Source organism: Ceratotherium simum, chromosome 16 (assembly GCF_057802395.1).
Source record: "Ceratotherium simum simum isolate JZ-2026a chromosome 16, ASM5780239v1, whole genome shotgun sequence".
In the NCBI taxonomy this organism is placed as follows: Eukaryota; Metazoa; Chordata; class Mammalia; order Perissodactyla; family Rhinocerotidae; genus Ceratotherium; species Ceratotherium simum.
The window spans coordinates 43,688,355-43,711,150 of record NC_141915.1 but is presented as its reverse complement, the minus strand read 5'-3'; the positions used below and the strand labels follow the sequence as shown (position 1 = coordinate 43,711,150).

Here is a 22,796-nt window from a genome sequence, read left to right as displayed (position 1 = left end):
GTTCTATCGGTTTTCTGGGCCCGAGGACCCTTGGCCCAGGGGAGCCGCCCCGCAGACCCGGTCTCCTGTCTGGCTCCCTTCTGAGGCCTCCCGGAGGAACCGGGAACGGGAGGGTGGAGAGGGGTCCTGAGTCTGCACTGAGTCAGGGTCCGGGGAAAGGAGAGGGTGCCTGTGCCAGAGGGCAGCCCTCGCCCCTTCTGCCTCATGGGGGCTGCGGACATCGATGGGCTGGGATCCGAGGATCGCTCCGAGAATGGGGAGGCGGACTCATGAGCAGAGGACGAACGCCGGCCCGCCTCCCTACACCTCCGTGGGGGCACAGCTCCCGGCCTGGGGTCACCGCCCCCCTCCCCTCCACCGCCTCTCGCCTCCCCCGCGCCGTCCTCGGCCCCGCCCCCTCCCTCCTCGTCCCTCCTTCCCTGAACCTCGTCCCTCCCTCTCTCCCTCCTCCCGACACCTCCTCCTCCCGACTCCCTCCCGGCGCCGCTAAGTTTCTTCGCTCGGGATCGCGCGCGGAGCCGGGGCCGGGCCCGAGCGGCGCCCCCGGTGCCCTGTCCCCGCGCGCAGACCCGGGCCCGGCCCCGGCCCCACCGAGCCATGCTGTGCGGCCGTTGGAGGAGCTGCCGCCGCCGCCGGTCGGAGGAGCCCCCGGTGCCGGCCCAGGTCGCAGCGCCCGTCGCGTTCCCGTCCCCGCCCGCGCCCCCGGACAGCGGCACCAAGAGACCCGGACTGCGGGCGCTGAAGAAAATGGGTCAGTGACCGGCAGGGACTGTTCCGGGTGGGCGCGCACCGTCCCCAGGGGCGCGGCGTGGGAGGGCCGGGGTGTTCCCGCAAGCTGTTCGTGGGCTTCCCGGGCCGCATGGGGGTGTGGGGAGTATGGCGACAGATGGAATGCCAGCACCGGTCCAGCTGGGGTTCGCACCTGGGGTCACCCGAGATTCCCGGCCGAGCGAGGCGCCCAGGATGGCCGTTGTTCCCCCCCAGGAGGCGCCCGCCGGGCGTCCTTGCGTGGGAGTTTGGGCGGGGGGTGTGAATTGGGGTCCCTGAGGACCCAGAGAGTGGAGAGGAAGAGACAGACTTGGGATGTCCCTCACCCGCCTCCCCAACTCCGTGTGCCTTCTCACGTCTGAGAGTGCCCCAGAAGAGCCTGGGTTCTTGGCCGCCCTTAGGAGGGCATGAGAGTTGTGGAAGGGGCTGGCCTCTCACACCAGGCCTCCAACCCTGCAGCCCCCATAGGGCCACACAGCACTGGTAGGGCTGGTCTAACTGGTGAGAACACTGCCCTTGGAGCCAGAAAGCCAGAGTTCCCGTCTCAGATTTGAGGGAAGTCACTGAGGGGAAGGAATGTAACTGTGGCTTATTAAGCATCTCCCAGAGACAGGCCAGCACTGGGAGGTTATGTATGTGGGTGGTGTCATTCAATCTTCTTCACCTTTCTGAAAGGCAGGTGGTATAATCCCCATTTCACAGATGAGGAAACTGACTCAGAGAAGTCAAAGAATTTGTCTATGACCACACAGCTAGTAAAGGGCAGAGTTGGTTGGCACGCAGGCTGTGCTCCACCACACTGCCGCTGGTACCCTCGCAGACCCTGGCCAAGTGGGACTGACTGGGCAGTTGAGGGGCTTGAATGAGGGGGTGTATGTGTGAGAGTATTTTATGAAATGTAAAGTGTCGTGAGACTGAAGCGGTGTCTTGGAATTGCTGCTGGTAGAACAGTAAAGATGGATAAGTAGGGGTGGGGCGGAGGGGACAGAAGGGCAGGGCTGCCCAGGAGACCTGTGTGAATTTTGGGGCAGAATTCAGGGGTCCGGATTGCCACTCTTCTCTTTGCCATTGCCCCCGCCCCCGCCCCATTCTTCCTTCTACCTCCTCTCACTCATTCAACCTGAAATTATTGAGTGCTGACTATGTTCTGAGCACTGAGCCTGGCACTCTGCCTACAGAGACTTAAGACATGATCTCTGCCCCACCTGCCATTAATCATGCATGCGTTCAACAAACATTTATTCAGTGCCTGTGGTGTGCTCTGCCCTGGAGATTCAGCAACGAAGAGGAAGACACAGTCCTGGCCCTTAGAGAGCTGAAGAACCAGCAAGGATGGCAGACAATGAAGCAAAGAAGCAAGCCTTTGGGGGGAGGGGGCAAGGGATGCCGGGGAGCCAGCGAGGGCTGCACCCCAGAGCCAGGGGGAGAGTGGAGTGAGGCCAAAGGGGAGAGACAGGTGGGGGCCGGATCCTCAAGGCCCCTCCTTGTAGAGTTATGGACTTTCTCTGGAGGGCGGCAGGAGCCCCGGAAAGGTCTCAGGCCGCAGGAGGCAGGCAGGGGCTGTGCTGAGTAGGGGCAGGTTGGACGAAGGCAGAGGTGAAGCAGGGAGACCCATAGGAGGGAGGCTGAGGAGCACGCTGGGCAAGAGAAGCAGCTCCGGGAGTCAGCCGCCCGCGGGGGTTACGGGTTCCTTGGGAGGGCTGAGGTGATGCTCCCGTGCACCTGTCTGCCTCTTCATTCCGCACACATTTGCTAAGCCCCATACATGTGCCAGGGCGCACATGTATGTGCCAGGGGCTGGGGCTACAGAGATGAATAACACAGCACCTTGCCCTCGGGGAGTGCACAATTTAGTAGCAGGTGACACTTGTAAACAAATAATTACAGCTGAGCCCAGGCTGAGCAAGGCTGCATAGGAGCTCTGGGCACCCCATCACAGTGACACTGTCGGGAACTATGTGGGTGTCAGCATGTCATCTGGGCCGCCCTCCCTCCCCACCACTGCTCCATCCTGCCCGAGTGACTGCGAGAGAGGAATGTCGAGTCCCTGGGGAATGCCCCTTCCCCAGGCCACACTGTGTCCGGAGACAGGGTGGAGATGCAACCCAGGTGTCCTAGGGCCCAGCCCCTCATGCCAGCGAGGCCAAGGCCTAGCCCTACCACCCAGGTCGCTGCCCCTCCTGCGATTACCCTCTTGGCCATGTCCTATCCCTGCCAAGGCCACACCCCTTAGGCTAACAGAGAACAGATTTTATTTCAGATCAGATCAAGAGGCAAGGCAGGGAGTGGCTTGGAGGTCAAAGGCTCAGAGGGGCCCAAGGAAAAAAAACGGCCTCTGGGGGCATACGGGTGGGTGAGGGATCGGCAGAGGGGGGAGGAGGGAGAAACTGCAGCCCCCACATGGTGTGGGAGTCATTTGTCTAGCCTGGGGGCCCCTCCTCTCCTGTCTCTGCCCCAGCGCTGGCTGCTGCTGTGGCCTGACCCCAGGAGGCCCAGGAATGGTTGAGGGAGGGGAGGAGCCAGCAAGCGCCTGCCGTGGCCAGGCACAGGGCTGAGCTTGCGGCGGCCCAGATCCTCCTTAACCCTTGGCCACCCCGAGTGTGGTGCTGCTGCTGTCCTCAAATTCCAGATGAGAGACTCGAGGTGGAGGGGCTGAAGTCCCCAGCACATGGTCTGCCTACCGCCAAAGCCTAGTTTTCAGTGACGGCTCTTTATTGCCGGAATTAATGAACATTAATTAACAGCTTTATAACACTGTGTGAGCACTTGTCATGTATTAGCCATTTAATGCTCACAATCATATGAGGGAGGTGGAATCATTAGCCTCATTTTACAAATGAAGAAACTGAGGGTCCAAGAGGTTCAGTACCTTGCCCAGGGTTCAAAGCTGGGAAGTAGCTGAGAGAAGATTTGCACCCACGCCATCTGGCCCAGAGTCCAAGGTCGTAACACAATGAATGAACAAGTGATTTATGCCTGGGAGGGGCCTCCTACTCCCCTCCTCCATTGGTAGCCCTGCCACCTTCCAGGGATGTCCTCACAGGGTTGCCAAAAAAAATACAGGATGCCTGGTTAAATGTGAATTTCAGATAAACAACGAATAATTCAGGACATACTTATACTAAAATATATTTGTTGTTTATCTGGAATTTGAATTTAACTGGGCATCCTGAATTTTATCTGGCCACCCTATCTCCCCAGAGCCCCTGTCCTTGCCTGTGCCCCTGGTGCTCTGCCCTGCCCCTAATCCTCCCAGTGAGCTGGGCCCTGAGTCGGCAGAATCCCACTCCCTTCCCTTCCCAGGATTCTGCACACACCACACAGGGCAGGAGGGCTCTCCTGATGGCCGGCCCAGGACGTCTCCTGCAGGGTGAGTGGGGCTGGCAGGTGGGGTCTTCAGAGCAGCCCCCAGTCCTGGCAGGTGCCTGGCCTGCAGGGTGGGGAGGCCTGGGCAGCCCTCCCGGTGAAGCAGGGAGGGACTGGGGGGCTGGCTCTGTCATGGCTTGTGGCCCGCCTCACCTCTCCTCCTTCTTGGGCTCTGGGGAGCCCCCCCGCTGTGACCTCTGCCCCCAAACAGGCTTCATGCCTGTTCTGCCCTGCCGAGAAGGGTGCGGCCACCTTCATCCTCACTGTGTCCTGCCCAGGGCCAGGGGAAGTACCGCCTGCCTTTCCTGACTTTGTTGATTTTCCAAGGAATGTTATGGACTCTGGCGCTGAGCTCTGCTGGGCTCTAGCCTTGGGTGTGGTGACCAGCTGGGGCAAAGGGGACACACTTGGTACCTGAGGTGCTGGGACTGCCTGCTGACTAGAGGATTTGGGTGGGAAGGTGTTTGAGACCCCTCGGCATTGTGTGTCCCCTCCCAGAGCCTCATGGCCCCAGCCACCAGGAAAAGCTGCTCCTCCCCCCTCCCCCCCACACCCGTTGGCACGAAGGCATGAAGCTGTCGGCTGCTGCTGTTCCCTGCGTGTCTCACATTCCTGCTGGAGCCCCGAGTGCCCTTCCTGATGTGCACTGGCTCTCTCTCTCTCTCACACACCAGTGCACACGCCCTGTGTGCACACACCACCCTACACACCCCCTCACTGGAGACTACCACTCCTTACACACCCTGCTCTCTGCATATTACCCCTCCGTCTACATGCCCTGTGAGCACACAGCACCTCCCACCCCTCCCTTACCCCCCGCAGTGGCCTGCTCTGGCCTCTGCCCACCCCCACACAGCCCCTGCGTCCATCCCTGCCTTGGGCCACCCACACTGCTTTCAGCATACACGCTTGCCCTGGCTGAGCTTCAGTGGCCCATCTATGAAAAAGGTATTGGATTTGGGGGTCAGAGATGAACGTAGCCTTCCCCACAGCCCCTTCCAGCTTTGCCATTGAGGCAGTTTCCTGCCCCTGGCCTTGACCACCGAGACAAAACTGCTCAGGCCCCAGGCCACACAGCCCAAACCATCCAGGCTGAAGGTGGTAGCTGGGGACCTGTGGGCCTGCATGTCCCTCACCGCCTCCTGGCCCTCCCTGGGGGCCGAGATGAGCAGTCGGCTCAGGGAAGGTGTCTGAGCCCAGTTGGCCGGGAGGAGGGCCTGGCTGGAGGCGAGGGGACCAAGGAGGACAGACGTGTGGAATACTCTTCCCTCCTGGGGCACTGCCTCGGTTTCCCTCTTTATTATCATTTAGTGAGTGCCCGCTGTGGGCCAAGCCCTAAACTGAGTGCCTATGTGCTTTAGCTCATTCGAGCCACACACAGCCCTTTGGGGTCAGGCCCCCCAACTCTCAACGCATCCCAGCTCCACCACTTACCAACCCGGGACCCTGGATAAGTCAGCCGCTCTGTGCCTCTTGAGCAGCTTTACTGAGAATTAATTCACATTCCCTACAATTCACCCATTTAAAATGTACAGTGGTTTCTGGCACATTACATTATTAAATTTCTTTCATTGTGGTAAAATACATATAACATCAAATTAGCCATTTTAACTATTTTTAAGTGGCTAATTCGGTGCCATTAATTACATTTACAATGTTGTGCATTCACAATGTCGTGCTATTTCCAAAACTTTCCATCACCCTAAACAGAAACTCTGTAACCATTAAGCAGTAATTCTCCATTCTTCCCTTCCCCAGCCTCTGGTAACCTCTAATCTACTTTCTGTCTCTGAATTTTTTTAATTGAGGTATAAGTGACATATAATCTGTTTCTATGAATTTGGCTATTCTAGGTACCTCATATAAATGGAATCATACAACATTTGTCATTTGAGCTCTGGCTTATTTCACTTCGCATAATGTTGTCAAGGTTCATCCATGTTGTAGCATAGATCAGATTTCACTCCTTTTTATGGCTGAATAATATTTTACTGTATGTATATATACCACATGTTGCTTATCTATTCATCTGTTGATGGACACTTGGGTTGTTTCCACCTTTTGGCTATCATTCGTCGTCATTTTTACTGCCATTATTTCGTGATTGTCCCCCACCCCCACCCCTGCTCAGTTGAGGTGGCCATGGCGCTGGCCCAGCCCAGCTCCAGGTTCAAGGCAGAGATGGATAGGTAGAGAACCCAGAAACCACAAGAGGCAGGCAGCTTGTGCACCTGCTCCGAGCAGGTAGGAATGAGGTCAAGGAAACATCTGTGGGTTTGGGCCTGGCGGGACCTCTAAATGTTTACTGGGTGGCTGGGCAGAGAGCCAGGCCCCTCTCTGCCACTGCCCAGTGCCTGGGCCCTCCTCTTGACCTCACCCCCTTATCTCTGTTGGTCCTGTCCTTCCTGTCTGACATCCCAGTCCCCTCACTACCCCAGGGTTCAGAAGCTCAAGAAATGTGGCAATAGAGGCGCCCACCCAGGGACTCAGCCCCTGGCCCAGCCCGGCTCTGCACCCTCATTCTGTTTGGCTTTTCCATTGGGGGTGTGCTTGGGGGACAGTGGGGTCCAAGGGGCAGTGTGGTCCAGGAGCCAGTGCCGGTTGAGTGGGCATACTGGAATGTCACCCCTTCACTCCAACAGGCTCCCAGGGAGGGGGGTGAGGGCCAGGAGCAGGTGCCCCCTTAACTTGGGAATCTGTCCCAGTGGGGGCGAGTCAGGAGTTCAGGCTGCCTGTTTCAATGTCCTGTTTGCAGAAGATTCTGGACAAAGCAGGCTGTCAGTGACTCACCTCCATTTCCGGCCTTAGTCATTCACCAGCCCCGCTCCTCTCCACTCCCTCAACTATGGGCTTGGCATCAGATGGCTGGCTGGGTTAGGGGAGGTGGCTCCAGCTGCAGAGCCTGGTTGTCATGGCAACGATGGGTCCCCTTTCCCACAGCTGAGGAGGTAGAGGAGGAGTGGGCTCAGTCGTGGTGGCACTGCAGGTTCCCCTGACTGTCCTGCCCCTACCCCACTGTTTCTTAGGATGAGAGAATTCAGCAGTTGCCCGGATGTGGGGACAGGGTGCTGAGGGGCTGGTGAGTCTCTCAGCCTGGCGCATGCCATGTTCCAGCTCTTGGTCTAGAAAGAGGAGGGAGGGTTCCACCTCCCCTTCCCGGCTAGGGGGCACCAAGTGGGCACTGACCCTTCCAGAGAGCCACAATCTAAACCCTAAGAGACTCCTTGGAGCCAGTAGGGCCACAGGCCGGCCCCAAGGGAGACCACAGCCTCTAAGGATGCAGGTTTCTCCTCCTGCCCCTGAGACCCTGATTCTCAATCACAGTCGTCCTCAAAGTCACAGGGTAGGTTTCTAAACATAGACACCCAAGCCCCAGTCTACACTTGCTGGATGAGCATCTCTGGGCCATGGGGGTTTGCAGCCTCTCCCAGGTGATTCAGATGCAGAGCCAGGGCTGAGAAACCCTGACCCACAAGGCCTCTGCCCTGAACTTGGGACAGATGGGGCAGGGTTGGGGGTGGTATGCACTTAGTCCCCCAGCTGTCTGTCCATCTGCCTCCTCTTTCAGAAAACACTGGCTGCTAGCCTGGCTCTGGGATGAGCACTGAGGTGAGGATATTAGACCTCATCCCTCCCCTCGGGTTTACTAAAGTCCACTGAGATTACAATTTAGATGGGGTATTTGTTTTAATTAAAGTAAAAAGTGCTGTTGGTGGTCCAGGAGAGAGAACTCCCATTTGAGGACAAATCAAGGAAGGCTTCCTGGAGGAGGTAGTGTCTGAGCTGGTCCTTGAAGGACTCCAGTGTGAGGAAGAGAAGGAAGAAGTATCCTACAAAGGCTCTGAGAGAGTGAGAGAGGAACGCCCAGCGATTAGACTTGATTCCTTAGGTCAGAGTTTGCAATTGGGCAAGCAGGGCCTTGGGCCACAAAGCCTAAATTAGCCAAACCCAGGATAGGGAGCTTGTTAAAATAAAGGGAAGAAGACAGGCCCACTGTCCTGTTTCCTTTGGCCCACACAGTGGTGTTTGGGGTTTTTTGGTTTCACTTTGATTTAGTTGCCAACATTGAAAATCTGGAGTCTTCACATACAAATCCAGATTCCGGTTCTCTGGAAACTGGGCCCTCATCCACCCCTGGCTGACTCCTCCTTCCAAAGGTCGTGGACCCTATAGTTTGCCCAGTTCCCACCCCTTTTATTGTTCCCTGGCTCATAGCCCTTTGGTTTTGACCCCTGCTGAATCCGAATCCGAGTAGGGTGTGGTACCACTAGCATGAGCAGCATCTTAACCAAATTTTGGATTTTGCAGCAGGTCCTGCTGTGGTCTCCATTTTATGAATGGAGAACAGGAGGCTTAGAGCAGTCATAGGGTAGTGCCACCAAGGCCGTGTCACTGGGAAGTGACAGGGTTGGGACTTGACACCCCAGAATTTAAATTCTGCTCTTTTCAAAAATATTTGCAAATCATATAGCTGATAATGGGATAATATCCAAAATATATAAAGAATTCATACAATTCAATAGCAAAAAACTCCAAACAATCCAATTAAAAAATGGGCAGAAAATCTGAATAGACGTTTTACCAAAGAAGATATACAGGTGGCCAATAGGTACCTGAAAAGATGCTCTACATCATTAATCGTCAGGGAAATGCACATCAAAACCACAATGAGATATCACCTCACACCTGTCAGAATGGCTATTATCAAAATGACTAGAAATAGCACGTGTTGGAGAGAATGTAGAGAAAAGGGAACTCTTGTGCACTGTTGGTGGGAATGTAAATTGGTGCAGCCGCTATGGAAAACAGTATGGAGGTTCCTCAAAAAATTAAAAATAGAACTACCATATGAGCGAGCAATTCCACTTCTGGTATTTATCTGAAGAAAATGAAAACGCTAACTTGAAAAGATATATGCACCTCCGTGTTCATTGCAGCATCATTTACAATAGCCAAGATATGAAAACAATCTAAGTGCCCATCAATGGATGAATGGATAAAGAAGATGTGATAGATATACCCAATAGAATACTACTCAGCCATAAAAAAAGATGAAATCTTGCCATTTGCAACAACATGGATGGACCTCGAAGGCATTATGCTAAGTGAAATAAGACAGAGAAAGACAAATACCGTATGATCTCTCTTATATGTGGAATCTAAAAATAAATCAGTAAATTTTAAAAAACCAAGCTCACAGATACAGAGAACAGATTGGTGGTTGCCAGAGGCAGGGTGTGGGGGGGTAGAGAAATGGGTGAACTGTTTTTGTTTTTTTCTTTTCAGTTTAAGTAAATTGAATAAAAATTTAAATAAATCTGCTCTTTCCTGCCTCCCCCTGCCCAGGGTGGCGGTGGAGAGGGGGGAGGGAGGAAGGTGGAAGCAGGAGCAGAGGGGTTCAGCGCGGTGGCCGAGGGTGGAGGTGCTGAAGCCTGACTCCACCGCTTCCTAGCTGTGAGATTCTGGCGCCTTACTGAAGCTTCTCTGCGCCCGCGTTCTCGTGTGTTAATGCACGAGCAGGAGCTGGCATGCAGTGGGCGCTCTGTAAGCACTATGTCTTGTTAAGAAAGGTGGACATTGTGACCAGAGAACACATGGGTTTGTGACAGCGGCTAGGCAAGGAGGAGTGCCAAATGTCACGGGAGGCCATGCTTTCAGCTGGGCCCCACCAGGGCACACAGAGTGCACCTGGAGATCAGCCTCAGGCTGGCTAGGCAGGGCTGGTCCTGGGGTCCTTGGCCTGTGACCCTGGAGCCCGAGTGGCCTCAGCTGTCCTCCCTTGTCTTTGGGAAGGCAGAGGTGAGGAGCTTGGGTTGCAGCAAGAGAGATTTAGGTTAGATAGTGAGACTACTTTCTTGATGGTCAGGGTTGCACATCAAGGGAAGAGGCTGCTGGTGGCAGATTCTGGGCTTGAAGGCTGGAGGCCGTGATGGAGGGAGTGGCAAAAAGGGTGACCTGTAGGGAGGCCTGAGTCCAGGCTCTGCCTGAGGGGTTGCTCTGCTCTGAGGGCCTCCAGAGGCCTCCGCTTGGCAGGGAGGAGGGGAGGCCTGTTACTGGCACCCCTCCCAGGGGGGCCTGCGTGGGGCATATCAAGCACAGGCCTGGGGGCATGTTACAATAAGGAGAGAAAGCCAGGCCTGTGAGGAGTTGGAAAAGCTCGGGGAGGGAGGCCGCAGCTCCAGCTGGGAGGAGGGTGGAGGGAGCATTCGGGCAGGGCGAGGCCCCGCCGTCCCACGGCCTCCCACTCCGCAGGCCTGACGGAGGACGAGGACGTGCACGCCATGCTGCGGGGCTCCCGGTTCCGCAAGATCCGCTCGCGGACGTGGCACAAGGAGCGGCTGTACCGGCTGCAGGAGGACGGCCTGAGCGTGTGGTTCCAGCGGCGCATCCCGCGCGCGCTGTCGCAGCACATCTGTGAGTCTGGGTCGGGCGGGCGCGGGGCGGGCACGGGACAGTGCCCGGGGGCCCGCCGCCCTGACCCGGCCACGCGTGTCCTGTCCCTCCCCACAGTCTTCGTGCAGCACATCGAGGCCGTCCGCGAGGGCCACCAGTCAGAGGGCCTGCGGCGCTTCGGGGGCGCCTTCCCGCCAGCGCGCTGCCTCACCATCGCCTTCAAAGGCCGCCGCAAGAACCTGGACCTGGCGGCGCCCACGGCCGAGGAGGCGCAGCGCTGGGTGCGCGGCCTGGCCAAGCTGCGCGCGCGCCTCGACGCCATGAGCCAGCGCGAGCGCCTCGACCAATATCCTGCCCAGGGAGGGACGGGGCCCCAGGCGTGGAGGGAGGGCCCTGTCCCTGGAGGAACCCCAGGCCGAGGGAAGGCATGACCCCATCCTTAGGGGCCCACAGTCTGCGACAGAACCCCTTGTCATCAGAACTGAGGGTGGTGACCCATGGAGGACACGCTGCTACTGTGCTCAGGGAGCCCACAGGCTGGAGGGAAAGTACAGCTCCTAACCCCGGGGAGCCCCCGGAGCCAGGCGGTGGTGAGGAACCTGTCAGTTACCTGTCAGTTACCTGTCAGCTCGGGCGGGGCCCAGCCTGTCGCTGGTATTTCCTGAGCACCCACACCTGGATCCACTCCTATCTGCACCGGGCTGACTCCAACCAGGACAGTAAGATGAGCTTCAAGGAGATCAAGAGCCTGCTCAGAATGGTCAACGTGGACATGAATGACATGTACGCCTACCACCTCTTCAAGGTGGGCATCTGCCACCACTCTGACCTCTGACCTCTGCTCTCTGCCCTCCCTCAGCCATCTGAGTCATCAGCTCCCCTCCCCCCAGCTTTTGTGGAGAGAATGGCCTCTCCCTGCAAAAAGGCAGCATCTGGGCCCCATTACCCTTTTACCCCCTGAGGCCCCTGGCCCAGAACTTCTCTCCTCACCCTCAGGCAGAGCCCAGGGGTAGGGAGGACTTGGGCCTCCCCACCCCTCCAAAGTAGGCAGCAAAGCTGTTGTTTTCATTTCTCTTAAGTCTGGAGGGCACCCTTTGCACAGGTGACCATGTGTGGCTTGCACATGGGAGCACAGGCAGGAGTTGGCTCACAGGCACTGGTGTACACTCTCCTCCACTGAGGCATGTGTGGCACCTCCACACGTGACCATATACCCCCCACGTGTGGGAGCACAGACAGGCACACAGGGGTGGGTCCTGCATCCATGGCCCAGTCAGAGCACATGGCAGACACCTGTGTGGATGTTGACTGTGTGACCAGCCTGTGACACTGAAAGCCTGTGCACCTGGGCCAACAGCTCCACGTGGACGCTCCACTGACCCTGCTCTCACTGACCCTGAGTGTGAACATGGGAGTGTGAAGATGGTAATGTATACACATGGGAGGGGGATTATGGCACAGGGGCTCAGTCCTGCCCCAGGGTCTCTGTTTTCCCCCCACGTCTCGATTCTTGGGGGAGGTCATGGCACAGAGGGACAGGCACTGAACCCTAGAGACCTTCCTTAGAATCCCAGCCCTGCAGTTTACCAGCTGTGTGAGCCTGAGTGAGCCCCAGAGCCTCGCTAGCTCTCAGTTTCTCTACCTGTGAAATGGGGGACATCCACCCTCACAGCCATGGCAGATGACAAGTGTGTCAGCGCAGGCCAGCTTTCCCAAGGGTCCCCCTCCTCTAAGTTGCTCCCCCTGATCTCTAGGAGTGTGACCACTCCAACAACGAGCGGCTGGAGGGGACTGAGATCGAGGAGTTTCTGCGGCGGCTGCTGAAACGTCCCGAGTTGGAGGAGATCTTCCATCGGTACTCGGGCGAGGACCGTGTGCTAAGCGCCCCCGAGCTGCTGGAGTTCCTGGAGGACCAGGGCGAGGATGGTGTCACGCTAGCCCACGCCCAGCACCTCATCCAGACCTATGAGCTCAATGAGACAGGTGGGGGTCTAACAGACAGGGTTGGGGTCCACACAGCCCTGTCTTGGCATCTTGGCATCTTGGGGAGGTTATCTCGCTTCTTTGAGACTCAGCTGCCACATCTGTAGAATGGGATAGTAACATACCTTCTTTACAGGGTTTGGTTGAAGATTAAATGGCATAACTTTTGTAGAGTCCAGTCAGTTGATAGGTGCTCATTATTACTAAGATGAGGGAGCTTTGGAGGCATTTAGGGCTGGACATGGGGGTCCCTCGTGTGGCCTGATGCTCTCTTCTGCCCATCCCCGCAGCCAAGCAGCACGAGCTGATGACACTGGATGGCTTCATGATGTACCTGTTGTCACCCGAAGGGGCTGCCCTGGACCCAGCCCACATGTGTGTGTTCCAGGACATGGACCAGCCCCTTGCCCACTACTTCATCTCCTCCTCCCACAATACCTATCTGACCGACTCTCAGATCGGGGGACCCAGCAGCACCGAGGCCTATGTTAGGTACTGTAGTGGGGGGATGATGGAGGTGAACATGTCTGGGAGCCCAGCTTGGGAAGATATAGGGCTCCACTCCCACTGTGGGCCTCCTGGGGCCTACCTGGCTCAGCCCGTCCGTCACCCTGCTCTGTGCCACCCACAAGACGCCTTGCCCGTCCTTCCATCTGTCTGCAGGGCCTTTGCCCAGGGATGTCGCTGTGTGGAGCTGGACTGCTGGGAGGGGCCAGGAGGGGAGCCCGTCATCTACCATGGCCACACGCTCACCTCCAAGATCCTCTTCCGAGACGTGGTCCAGGCTGTGCGTGACCACGCCTTCACGGTGCGCCCCCGGGACCCCCACACCCAGCTCCAGAGCCTTCCCAGTGACCCCAGCTGTCCTTAGTCCTCCCAAAAGAAACCCCTGCCCGAAGAGTCACTCATTCACCAAGTGCTGCTGGGACGGTTGGCCAATGGGGTCGAATAAAGCTGGGTGAGATGCTCCCTTCTCCCACCCTCAGGTTTAGTAAATGTATTAAAATCACAAAATTTCCAGAAGAAAACCTTCGGGGTAGGGAAGGACAGTTTAATCATGACTCCCAAAGAGTAAGAGGCTCATCATGGCATCCACATAAACTTGCAACTTCTGTCAAGCTATACAAATCTTACCACCAACAGACAATGGGCTGGGGGAAAAGATGGCAATTTAAACGACATGGTCAATGTCATTAACATATAAAGAGCATTTATAAAAGGAAACCATTCCTACAGCCGCCCTCAGCCTCCCAGACAGTCCCTCCCTTCCCTGAGGCCCCAGATCTGACCTCTGCCCCACCACGTACACACCGGCCCCAGTGTGCCAGTGTGCGTCCCACAGCCCACCGACTCAGTCCCCCCAGAGTGGGTTCTCCAGAGCCCTGCCTTTGCCTGCCTGTCCTGAAGGGGGTTGGGGGAGGTGGAGCAGGGGTGTGGCTCTGAGCTGCTGTCCTTCCCCCCAACAGCTGTCCCCATACCCTGTCATCTTGTCCCTCGAGAACCACTGCGGGCTGGAGCAGCAGGCTGCCATGGCCCGCCACCTCCGCGCCATCCTGGGGGACATGCTGGTGACACAGGCACTGGACTCCCAGAACCCTGAAGAGCTGCCGTCCCCAGAGGTGATGCTGCCAGACCCCCAGTCTGCGTGGGGGAAGGGTCTGACTGAGGTCCACCATCCACCCCTGCTCATGCCACCTCCCTGGTTCAGGACCCCTCACCTCTCTCTGCCTTAACCTTCCCCCTCCTCGTCCGTTCATCTGACAACTGCCACCCATGGTCTTGTCACTCTCCTGCCCTCCATTCTCAGCTAGACCCCCACCCCCCACCTAGCATTCAAGGCCTTCCATGACCTGGCCCTGACCTCCTTGCTCTGCTGCCCTGCCCACAGGCTCAGCCAGTCCCACCCAGAAGGCTTTGGTTGGCACCGTCTTCTCCACTTGGAGCACCCTTCCCAACCATCTGCACTTGCCAGGCGCCACCTGCTTAGAATTCTAGCTCCGCTTAAACCACCTCTTCCTGTGGCCTTAAAAACCTCCTCTGCTCTCTGGCCAGAGGTGGTCCTTCCTCCCTTCCTCCCAACCACAGAGCATCTCATCTGCCCCCTCAGGACACTTATCTTGTTCAGGCTCCTTGAGAAACTCTTCTCCTACTTCCAGCCCCAAATATGCACAGAATGTTGATTCACTTTTGTGTGTGGGGGTGATTTGATTCTTTTTATTAGCATGAAAATAACATATATATGGTTAAAAAAAAAAAAAAAAAGCGAGCTGTACAAAAGTGTATACCATGAGAGATGGCTTTCCTCTGCTCAGGCTCACCCCTGTTCTAGTTCACGAGAAGTAACCATCTTCAATAGTTTCTTGTGTGTCCTTCCAGAATTTTTCCATGCGTATATACCTTTGTACATGGCTGTCTTCTCTTTCAAATGTTACACAAAGAAGATCAGTGTGATTACATCTTTTTTTTTTTTTTTAAAGATTTATTTATTTATTTTCCCCCCAAAGCCCCAGTAGATAGTTGTATGTCATAGTTGCACAGCCTTCTAGTTGCCGTATGTGGGACGCGGCCTCAGCGTGGCCGGAGAAGCGGTGCGTTGGTGTGCGCCCGGGATCCGAACCCGGGCTGCCAGCATCAGAGAGCACACACTTAACCGCTAAGCCACAGGGCCGGCCCATGATTACATCTTCTACACTCACTTCTTTCATGTGAGATCTCTTTTGAAGAGGTCACCTCTTTCTATCCTGAGCTGCCTCATTATTTTAACAGCTGCTGTGTAGTATTCTGATGTTTGGAGGGACCTCATTAGCCAGTCCCCGGTTGATGGCCTCATAGGTTGTTATCCGTTTTTTCCTATTAGAAACATTACTCATCTTCATGTCTCCTTGCCTGCTCCCCACCTCCAGCCAGCCCCGCAAACAGTGGTGGTTGAATGACTGACCGATCTGCTGACGTAGGGGCAAGAGGGTTTAATCCTTCCATATTGGCCTCTACAGCAGCTGAAGGGCCGGGTCCTGGTGAAGGGGAAGAAGCTGCCAGCTGCCCGGAGCGAGGATGGCCGAATTTTACCCGACCGGGAGGAGGAGGAGGAAGAGGAGGAGGAGGAAGAGGAGGCAGAGGCCGCAGAACAGAGGCGGCTGGTGAGTGGGCCTGGATGGGCCAGCTGGGCTGGGTGGGGGCTTGATACTACTGCGGAGCCTGGGGCTGGTGCGGATGGGAAGCAAGGTAGGAGGACTAGGAGCTGGAGCCCGCGGACCCCAGCTGAGGCTCCTCTCCCAGGCCAAGCAGATCTCTCCGGAACTGTCGGCCCTGGCTGTGTACTGCTGTGCCACCCGCCTGCGCACCCTGCGCCCGGCCCCCGCCCCGCCCCAGCCCTGCCAGGTCAGCTCCCTCAGCGAGCGCAAGGCCAAGAAGCTCATCCGAGAGGCAGGTAGGAGCCGGGGCATCGGGCATCTGGGGGCAGGAGGGCAGTGCTGGCCTGCAGGCTTCTGGCGGGGGATATCCCGAAGTTGGTCGGGAAAGGAGATTGAGAGGGCTTCTGGGGCAGTAAGGAAGTCAGGACCCCAGAGAGGGGCTCAGGGGATGACTGCCCAGCACATGGGCCAGGCGTGGATGGAAGGAGGAGGGTCAGGGAGGAGGGAGGCGACTGTCTGCCTTCACCATGTTCACAGCCTGGTGCGGGGGCAGACAGAGGCACAATTATGGTGTGGGGTGAGCACTCAGGCCATGATGGGGGCTGGGGGAGCCCACAGAAGGGTGAGATCAGGGAAGGATTCCTGAGCAGCTGATGCCTGAGCAGACACCTGACAGAAGGGTGAGGAGGAAGCAGCCAGGTGAAGAGGGGAAGGGATTTCCAGACAGGAGGAGCAGGTTGTACAAAAGCCTGGAGGCATGACCTACAGGAAAGGAAGGGTTCTTGGAACCCCAGTGTGGCCGGCCGAGGCCGGTGGAGTGGGCCTGGGAGGGGAGCCAGGAGATAGAGGGTGGCAGCCAGTGTCTGACGCACTGAGGTGGGAACGTGGGGGTTTGGGCTGAGATGCAGTGCCAGGCTGTGGGAGGGGTCCCTGCCCCGCTCTGGACTTCCAGAGCCTCCTGGTAAGGTCCCCCCATCGCGGGTCAGAGAGAAAAGGAGCTGGGCAGGAGGAGCTGGGGATGGGAGTTCAGCCTCTGTTCCTAGCTTGTCCCTGGAGTTGGGGGAGGGGAGGTTACAGGCGCTGGCACTGGGACACCCAGGGGGCCATCACAGTCCCACCCTAACTCTGCCCTAGGGAACAGCTTCGTCAGGCACAACACCCGCCAATTGACCCGTGTCTACCCGCTGGGGCTTCGGATGACCTCGGCCAACTACAGCCCCCAGGAGATGTGGAACTCCGGCTGTCAGCTGGGTGAGCCGGGCAGCAGGAGCAGGGACAGGCAGGGTGCTGCTCTGTGGGGGTGGCCTCCGGGGAGCCATGGGAGGCCCCAGCAGGGATGGGTGTAAAAGTCCCACATTTTTTATGAAGGTAGAAATTAAAACCCTCCACTCCCATGTGCCCCCCAACACACACACACACAGACCCCTGGCAGTCCCACTAAGTCAACACGGATGAGGGTGGGCTCTGGAGGGATTCTGCGCCCTGCCAAAGGAGGGAGTATGGTCCCCTTTGGGGTAGGTGTGGAAACCCCAGGCTTCCTTGGGCCCCGGCTCTGGCCCAGGCCTAGGCCCAGCCCCACCTTCTAGCCTGGAGGGATCCCAGGAATAAAGTACAGGTGATAGTAGGGGCTGGGTCCCCTGGCTGCACCTCCCAAGCCATGGTGGGGGTGGGGCACACTCCCCAGACAGTAGGACCCTGGGGCCTCTGTAGAGAGGAACTGAGCCCTGTCCCCACAGGTCTGTCTGTGGGGGAGGGCAGTGAGACCCCTGGACACTGAGCGGTGAGGAGAGGACTGCTAAGAGCTCCTGCCCTGACCCTGCTATGTCCACAGTGGCCCTGAACTTCCAGACGCCAGGTTATGAGATGGACCTCAATGCTGGGCGCTTTCTTATCAATGGGCAGTGTGGCTACGTCCTGAAACCTGCCTGCCTGCGGCAGCCTGACACAACCTTTGACCCTGAGTGCCCTGGACCCCCCAGAACTACTCTCACTATCCAGGTCAGCAGCCTGGACCACACCCTGCCCTGGGGTCAGAGGTAGTTCTGGAGAGGTCCTAGTCTGCAGGGTGCCAGCCTCAAGTGGAGGAAGACAGTGGAGGCCTGGGGATCGCTTGGCGTGAGGGCAGTGTGAGTCTCTGAGTCCCGTGGGGGGAGGGTCAGTGTGAGTGCTGAGGACAAGGGGCTTCCTGCCGGGGCAGGGCAGGCCTGGGCCCCAGCAGGGGCCACACTGACGCTCCCCTTCATCCCCCGGCAGGTGCTGACTGCACAGCAGCTGCCCAAGCTGAACGCTGAGAAGCCAAACTCCATCGTGGACCCCCTGGTGCGTGTTGAGATCCATGGGGTGCCCACAGACTGCGCTCGAAAGGAGACCAACTACGTGCTCAACAACGGTGGGTGGCCTGCTGGTGAAAGTGTGGCAGGGCAGACACAGAGAATGGGGGGAGGTGCAGGGCGGGCCTGGGGGCCAGCTGCTCTGACTGCCATGCCATGTCCTAGGCTTCAACCCCCGCTGGGGGCAGACCCTGCAGTTCCAGCTGCGGGCTCCGGAGCTGGTGCTGGTCCGATTCGTGGTAGAAGATTATGACGCCACCTCCCCCAATGACTTTGTGGGCCAGTTTACGCTGCCTCTCAACAGCCTGAAGCAAGGTTGGTGGGGTTGGTGGGGTTGGTGGGATGGAAAGTGAAGGGGGTCCGGGCCTCCAAAACTCTGTTCACCTGAGCTGTGAATTTCCTCTGAGAGCCTGCCCTGAGCCAGGCCTGAGCGGGGGCCCAGACCCCAGGGTTGGGATGTGGTCTGTGCCCCACGTGGCCCTGGTCCTGTAGGGCGGTGGGTAAAGAACCTGACGCCCCGCTATCCTCCCCACAGGGTACCGCCACATCCATCTGCTTTCCAAGGACGGGGCCTCACTGTCACCAGCCACGCTCTTTGTCCACATCCGCATCCAGCGCTCCTGAGCGCCCGACTGGCCCACCCTGGGGTTGTGCCGGTGCCAGTCTGCACCCTGCGGCAGACTCTCTCCTCCTCCCGAGTGGAGGGGCGGTGGGAGTGCCAGCCTCTCCAGCCTGCCCACTTTGCCCGCTCCCCAGACCCTGGTACCAAGTGGGTGCTGAGGGCAGCCTCGGCCCCTCCTAAAGAACAGGCGGTTGACCTTTTCCCTGCAATCGCCTTGAGATGGCCCCAGCTCCTTGGGTCCTCAGCCCACCCGCTAGTCGTGGCTTATGAAGAGCAGGCCTGTTGCTGCCAGACTTGGGGAGCAAGACACATGCGCCCTCAGCCCCTCTCTGCCCAACAGCAGGGCCACCCCAGCCTCCTTCCCCCAAAGGAGTCCAGCTCCCTCTTACTCCTCCCAGGCATTAGCCACCCCCTAAGGCCCTCCCTCCCCCGAGGCTTTTCTGGCCTGCTCTAGCTCTTGAACCTGAGCTCCCTTCTCGGAGCAAGAAGGGAGAGCTGAGGCCTGAAGCCCTGGGGAAACCTAGGAGTAGGATTTGAACTTGTGTCACAGAAGAGCCCTGGAGAGGGTAGGAGAACAAGACTATCTATTTTAAAAAATAAAGAAGCAAGTTTATTTAACCACTGCCACCCCCTGAGCACCTGTGAGGCCAGGCACACCCACAGGCCCACGAGGAGGGATGGGGATAGAGGGAGGGTCTCTTGGGCCTCTTCGCCCAGCAGGGCTTGAATTTGTCTAAGACAGCCAGGGGCTGCTGCAGGAGATGCCACAGCTCAAAATAGCCCTGATCCCTCCTCTTACCTTAAAGCTGCTGCCAGCATCACAAGACTGTGAGGACACCAATTCACAAGGCCACCCCCCGGACCACACCCACACACACCCACACGGGGGGCCTTGAATGGGGAGGGGCAGGTGGGTGGGCTAAAGGGAGTGGGGACAGGACTCTGAGGGTCCTCAGACAGACCCCCACTTTCCAGGCTCAGCTGGGTTTGAGGCCCCTGTCTGCTCAGCAGACAAATCCCAGAGACCTGGGGCTCTCTTTCCACCAGCCAATCAGCCTTTCAGGCGGAGACCTGGAAAGCAGCAGGCTGCTCCAGCTGCCTCTAGAGATGCTGGGAGAGCGTGCTGAGACACCGGATGACAGAATCCAGAGAGAACCTGTCAGAAAGGTGACTTTCTGGGGTTAAATGTGGAGCCCTGGCATTTTGGGTTCCATCAGGCAACAGCACTGACGCTGAACAAGGGTAGAACTTGATGGCAGTTCCCGGAGGGTGGCCCGGGAGTAGGGCTGGACTAGGGCTTGAATCAGCCCCCATAGAACCCAGGGCCGGGCTGTCGCCACCTTCTAGCAACCCCGTGACCTAGTACAGAAGTAACAGCCTCACCCTGCTCTCACTGAGAGTGGCATTTGGTTCTGATGAGTGTGTGTCTGAAAGAGGACGATCAGACTCTGAAGGGGCCCAGAAGCCCCTCTGGCCAGGAAGGAAGGGGCTGGGCAGCCTGGGTGCAGGTACTCAGGGCTGTCAGGAGGGTCAGGCAGCCCAACTGCAGCCCCGGGAGGGAGTCCCAGCGAGGCCGAGTCCAGTTTCAGCGTACGAAGAGCAGTTAGAGTTGTCCGGCCCTGCAGGGCCAGCCCTGGTCAGGGCCTGGGCTAGGGGTCCTGTGTCAGTGAGCACTGGACCCTGGGCTGAGCCCCGCATCCTGCTCCTCTTCTGTGGTCTGGTGTAGCAGGAGGAAGGGTTTACTGCTAGGATAAGAGCCCCAAAGCTGGGGAGACTGCCTTGAAAGGGCAGGAGTCTTTAATGCAGGAAAGGTGACAGAACTGAACAAGGGAGGTAGAGGCAAAGAAATCACAGCTTGTAATTCTGGAGTTCCCTGGGTGGAGACCCCCGAAAGGGCTGTGTCCTCCCAGCCTAAATTTAAGGGCAGGAATGAAGGCCTGAGCCTTCAGGAGCTAGAGTGACCTGGGCGGGGTAGGTGGGGTGGGGGGTGGAGACACAAGGTGCTGGTTTAGGAGGGGTCAGGAGTCCTCCGGAAAAGCCCTCACGTGATCAGGGGGCAGGTGCTGTGTTCTCTCAGGCTGCAGCTCAGGGCCCAGGTTCCCTGGAAAGGGGCTCAGAGGCACCAGCCATGGGGGGCCTGAAAGGGTCAGGACACGGATGAAAAGCTCCAGAGGTGGGGCCGGCCCGGTGGCGCAAGCGCACGTTCCGCTGCGGCAGCCCCGGGTTCGCTGGTTCGGATCCCGGGTGTGCACCGATGCACCGCTTGGCAAGCCATGCTGTGGTGGCATCCCATATAAAGTGGAGGAAGATGAGGCACGGATGTTAGCCCAGGGCCAGTCTTCCTCAGCAAAAAAAGAGGAAGATTGGCAGATGTTAGCACAAGGCTGATCTTCCTCACAAAAAAAAAAAAAGAAAAGCTCCAGACGAAGAGAACGGGGGAATGGGAAGTCTAAACGCAGTTACTCAGGCCTCTCCTCAAGGGCGGTTTCAGTAGGTGTGCAGTGCGGCCTGGCGACTACAGTGTTAAAAGGCACCCCTGCTGGCTCAATGGAACCACCCAGCCCCTGGCCCAGAAGGGGAGATGTGGCATCTGGACCAGCGGGAAGGGGCAGTGCCTGCCCCATCAGAGGAGCCACTGCTGCCCGAGGGGGCTGCTCTGTTCCCAGCTGTGGAAGCCCCAGTGCTGGCCCAGAGCCCGGCTGCTCCTTTTTTTTTTTTTTTTGGTGAGGAAGGTTGGCCCTGAGCTAACATCTGTTGCCAATCTTCCTCTACTTTGCACGTGGGACACCACCACAGCATGGCCACCAATGAGTGGTGTGTAGGTCCATGTCCGGGATCTGAATCCGTGAAACGCCAGCTGCCAAGCAGAGCAGGCAAACTGAACCACCACGCCACCGGGCCAGCCTCACCGGCTGCTCCTCTCACACGGAGTGAAGCCGCATCAGTACCAGCTCCTTGCTGGCAGGTGGGAGAGATTAGGGAAAAAGAGCCAAGTTTGTCCTGAAAGGGCAGCCTTGCCAGAGGAAGGATTCACAAGTTGCCCGGCACTGTGGTTCCAAGAGCCTTTCCTGCAGGGCCCTTTCACCTTCAGGGAGAGGGCGCTCTAGCCCAGGCCAGGACTGCATCTGTCTCACTGCCACCTGCTGACCAGAGAAAACCAGGAGGGCAGAGGGTTTTGTTCAGCTGCTTCCTTTATTAGAAACAAGTGAGATGTATGGAACGGAACAACAATGCATTTGGTATTTCTTCCCCCACCCTGAAAATGGATGCCCCTCCCGCAGTCCAGAAAAAAGCCAAGACAAAAAGGTGAAGCTTCCCCCTTTCCTGTTCCCAGATCTAGCCCCTGCCTACAGTCAGTCAATATTTTTTAATCGAATTGAATGAAATTGTCCCACACAGCTTCCCTAAGGACAGTCTGCAGGCCTGCCTTTGCTTTGCAGTAGGGCAAAACCAAAGCCTTGGGTCTCCTCTGGTTCTGGGGCAGGTGGGCCAGGCCACAGAAAGGCTGCCCCCTGGGTGGGTAGGCACTGGCCAGAGATACGCCCCCGCCCCCTACCTTGGCCTGTCAGTCCCTCACACTCTCCCAGACTGCAGCTCCATGAAGCTATCCAGGCCTTTGAGCCATCCCTTCGGTTGGTTAAATGCTGGTCATCTTTGGACAAAGAATTCAAGACCAGAAAGACACCCACCCCTTGGCTTCAATGAGCCAGCAAGTAAGGGGGTGATGGCAGTTAGAAGGGAGTTGCAGGCAAGGCCTGAAATTTTCCATAAGCCTAGGTGCTAAAGTTGCTTGGTGTGGGCCAGCCTTCAAACCAGACGTCAGCGTCTTGGGAAGGAGGCACGTGTGAGGGAAACGAGCCCTGTGCAGACCTCACTCCAGAGCTGAGGCCTCCTCTCTACCCAGCTCTCTCCCTACAGAGAGACCAGAAGTTGTGGGAATGTGCCACAGGGTCAGGGGTCAAATGCAGAGTCAATCCAAAGGCAGGAGGTCAACATCTAGAAACACGGAATCCAAAAGCCCAATGCCAGCAAGTAGTACAGGTGGCACAGAGTGAGGGCCACGCCTGGGAGGCCGTCCAACGGCAGCTGCCTGAGGCAGGTCCCCGGTGATGCACTTGGAGGCCCCAGGGTCCTTCCCTTGTGTGGTTCAAGCCAGCCATGGCTCCACCATCCTGCAGGGCTCCTTGTGGGGAGGCCCTGAAC

General features: G+C 57.6%; 1 protein-coding gene across 3 annotated transcripts; it reads left to right on the top strand.

Annotated features, from left to right (window-relative positions):
• The first annotated feature begins 537 nt into the window (after positions 1-537).
• PLCD3 (phospholipase C delta 3) lies at positions 538-19,269 on the top strand. Of its 3 annotated transcripts, none has more exons than XM_087441297.1 (15): positions 538-751; positions 10,387-10,548; positions 10,645-10,873; positions 11,203-11,332; positions 12,282-12,510; positions 12,801-13,002; positions 13,174-13,318; positions 13,977-14,129; positions 15,507-15,647; positions 15,787-15,937; positions 16,776-16,892; positions 17,473-17,639; positions 17,895-18,030; positions 18,137-18,286; positions 18,507-19,269. In XM_087441297.1, the coding sequence occupies exons 1-15, from the start codon at positions 598-600 to the stop codon at positions 18,593-18,595; spliced, it is 2,355 nt and encodes a 784-aa protein (XP_087297423.1). In that variant the 5' UTR covers positions 538-597; the 3' UTR covers positions 18,596-19,269. The 3 variants fall into 3 exon arrangements, with proteins under 3 accessions (XP_087297423.1, XP_004432639.2, XP_087297424.1); XM_004432582.3 differs by having other exon boundaries at positions 539-751; positions 15,504-15,647; positions 18,507-19,268; XM_087441298.1 differs by lacking the exon at positions 538-751 and adding an exon at positions 3,225-4,138 and having other exon boundaries at positions 15,504-15,647; positions 18,507-19,267.
• Positions 19,270-22,796: the final 3,527 nt, after the last annotated feature.

Coding starts and splice junctions, on each gene's coding strand:
- PLCD3 (XM_004432582.3), top strand. CDS start 598: ATGCTGTGCGGCCGTTGGAGGAGCTGCCGCCGCCGCCGGTCGGAGGAG. Junction 10,549..10,644: donor CGCGCTGTCGCAGCACATCT/GTGAGTCTGGGT, acceptor CCCTCCCCACAG/TCTTCGTGCAGCACATCGAG. Junction 16,893..17,472: donor GAACTCCGGCTGTCAGCTGG/GTGAGCCGGGCA, acceptor CTATGTCCACAG/TGGCCCTGAACTTCCAGACG.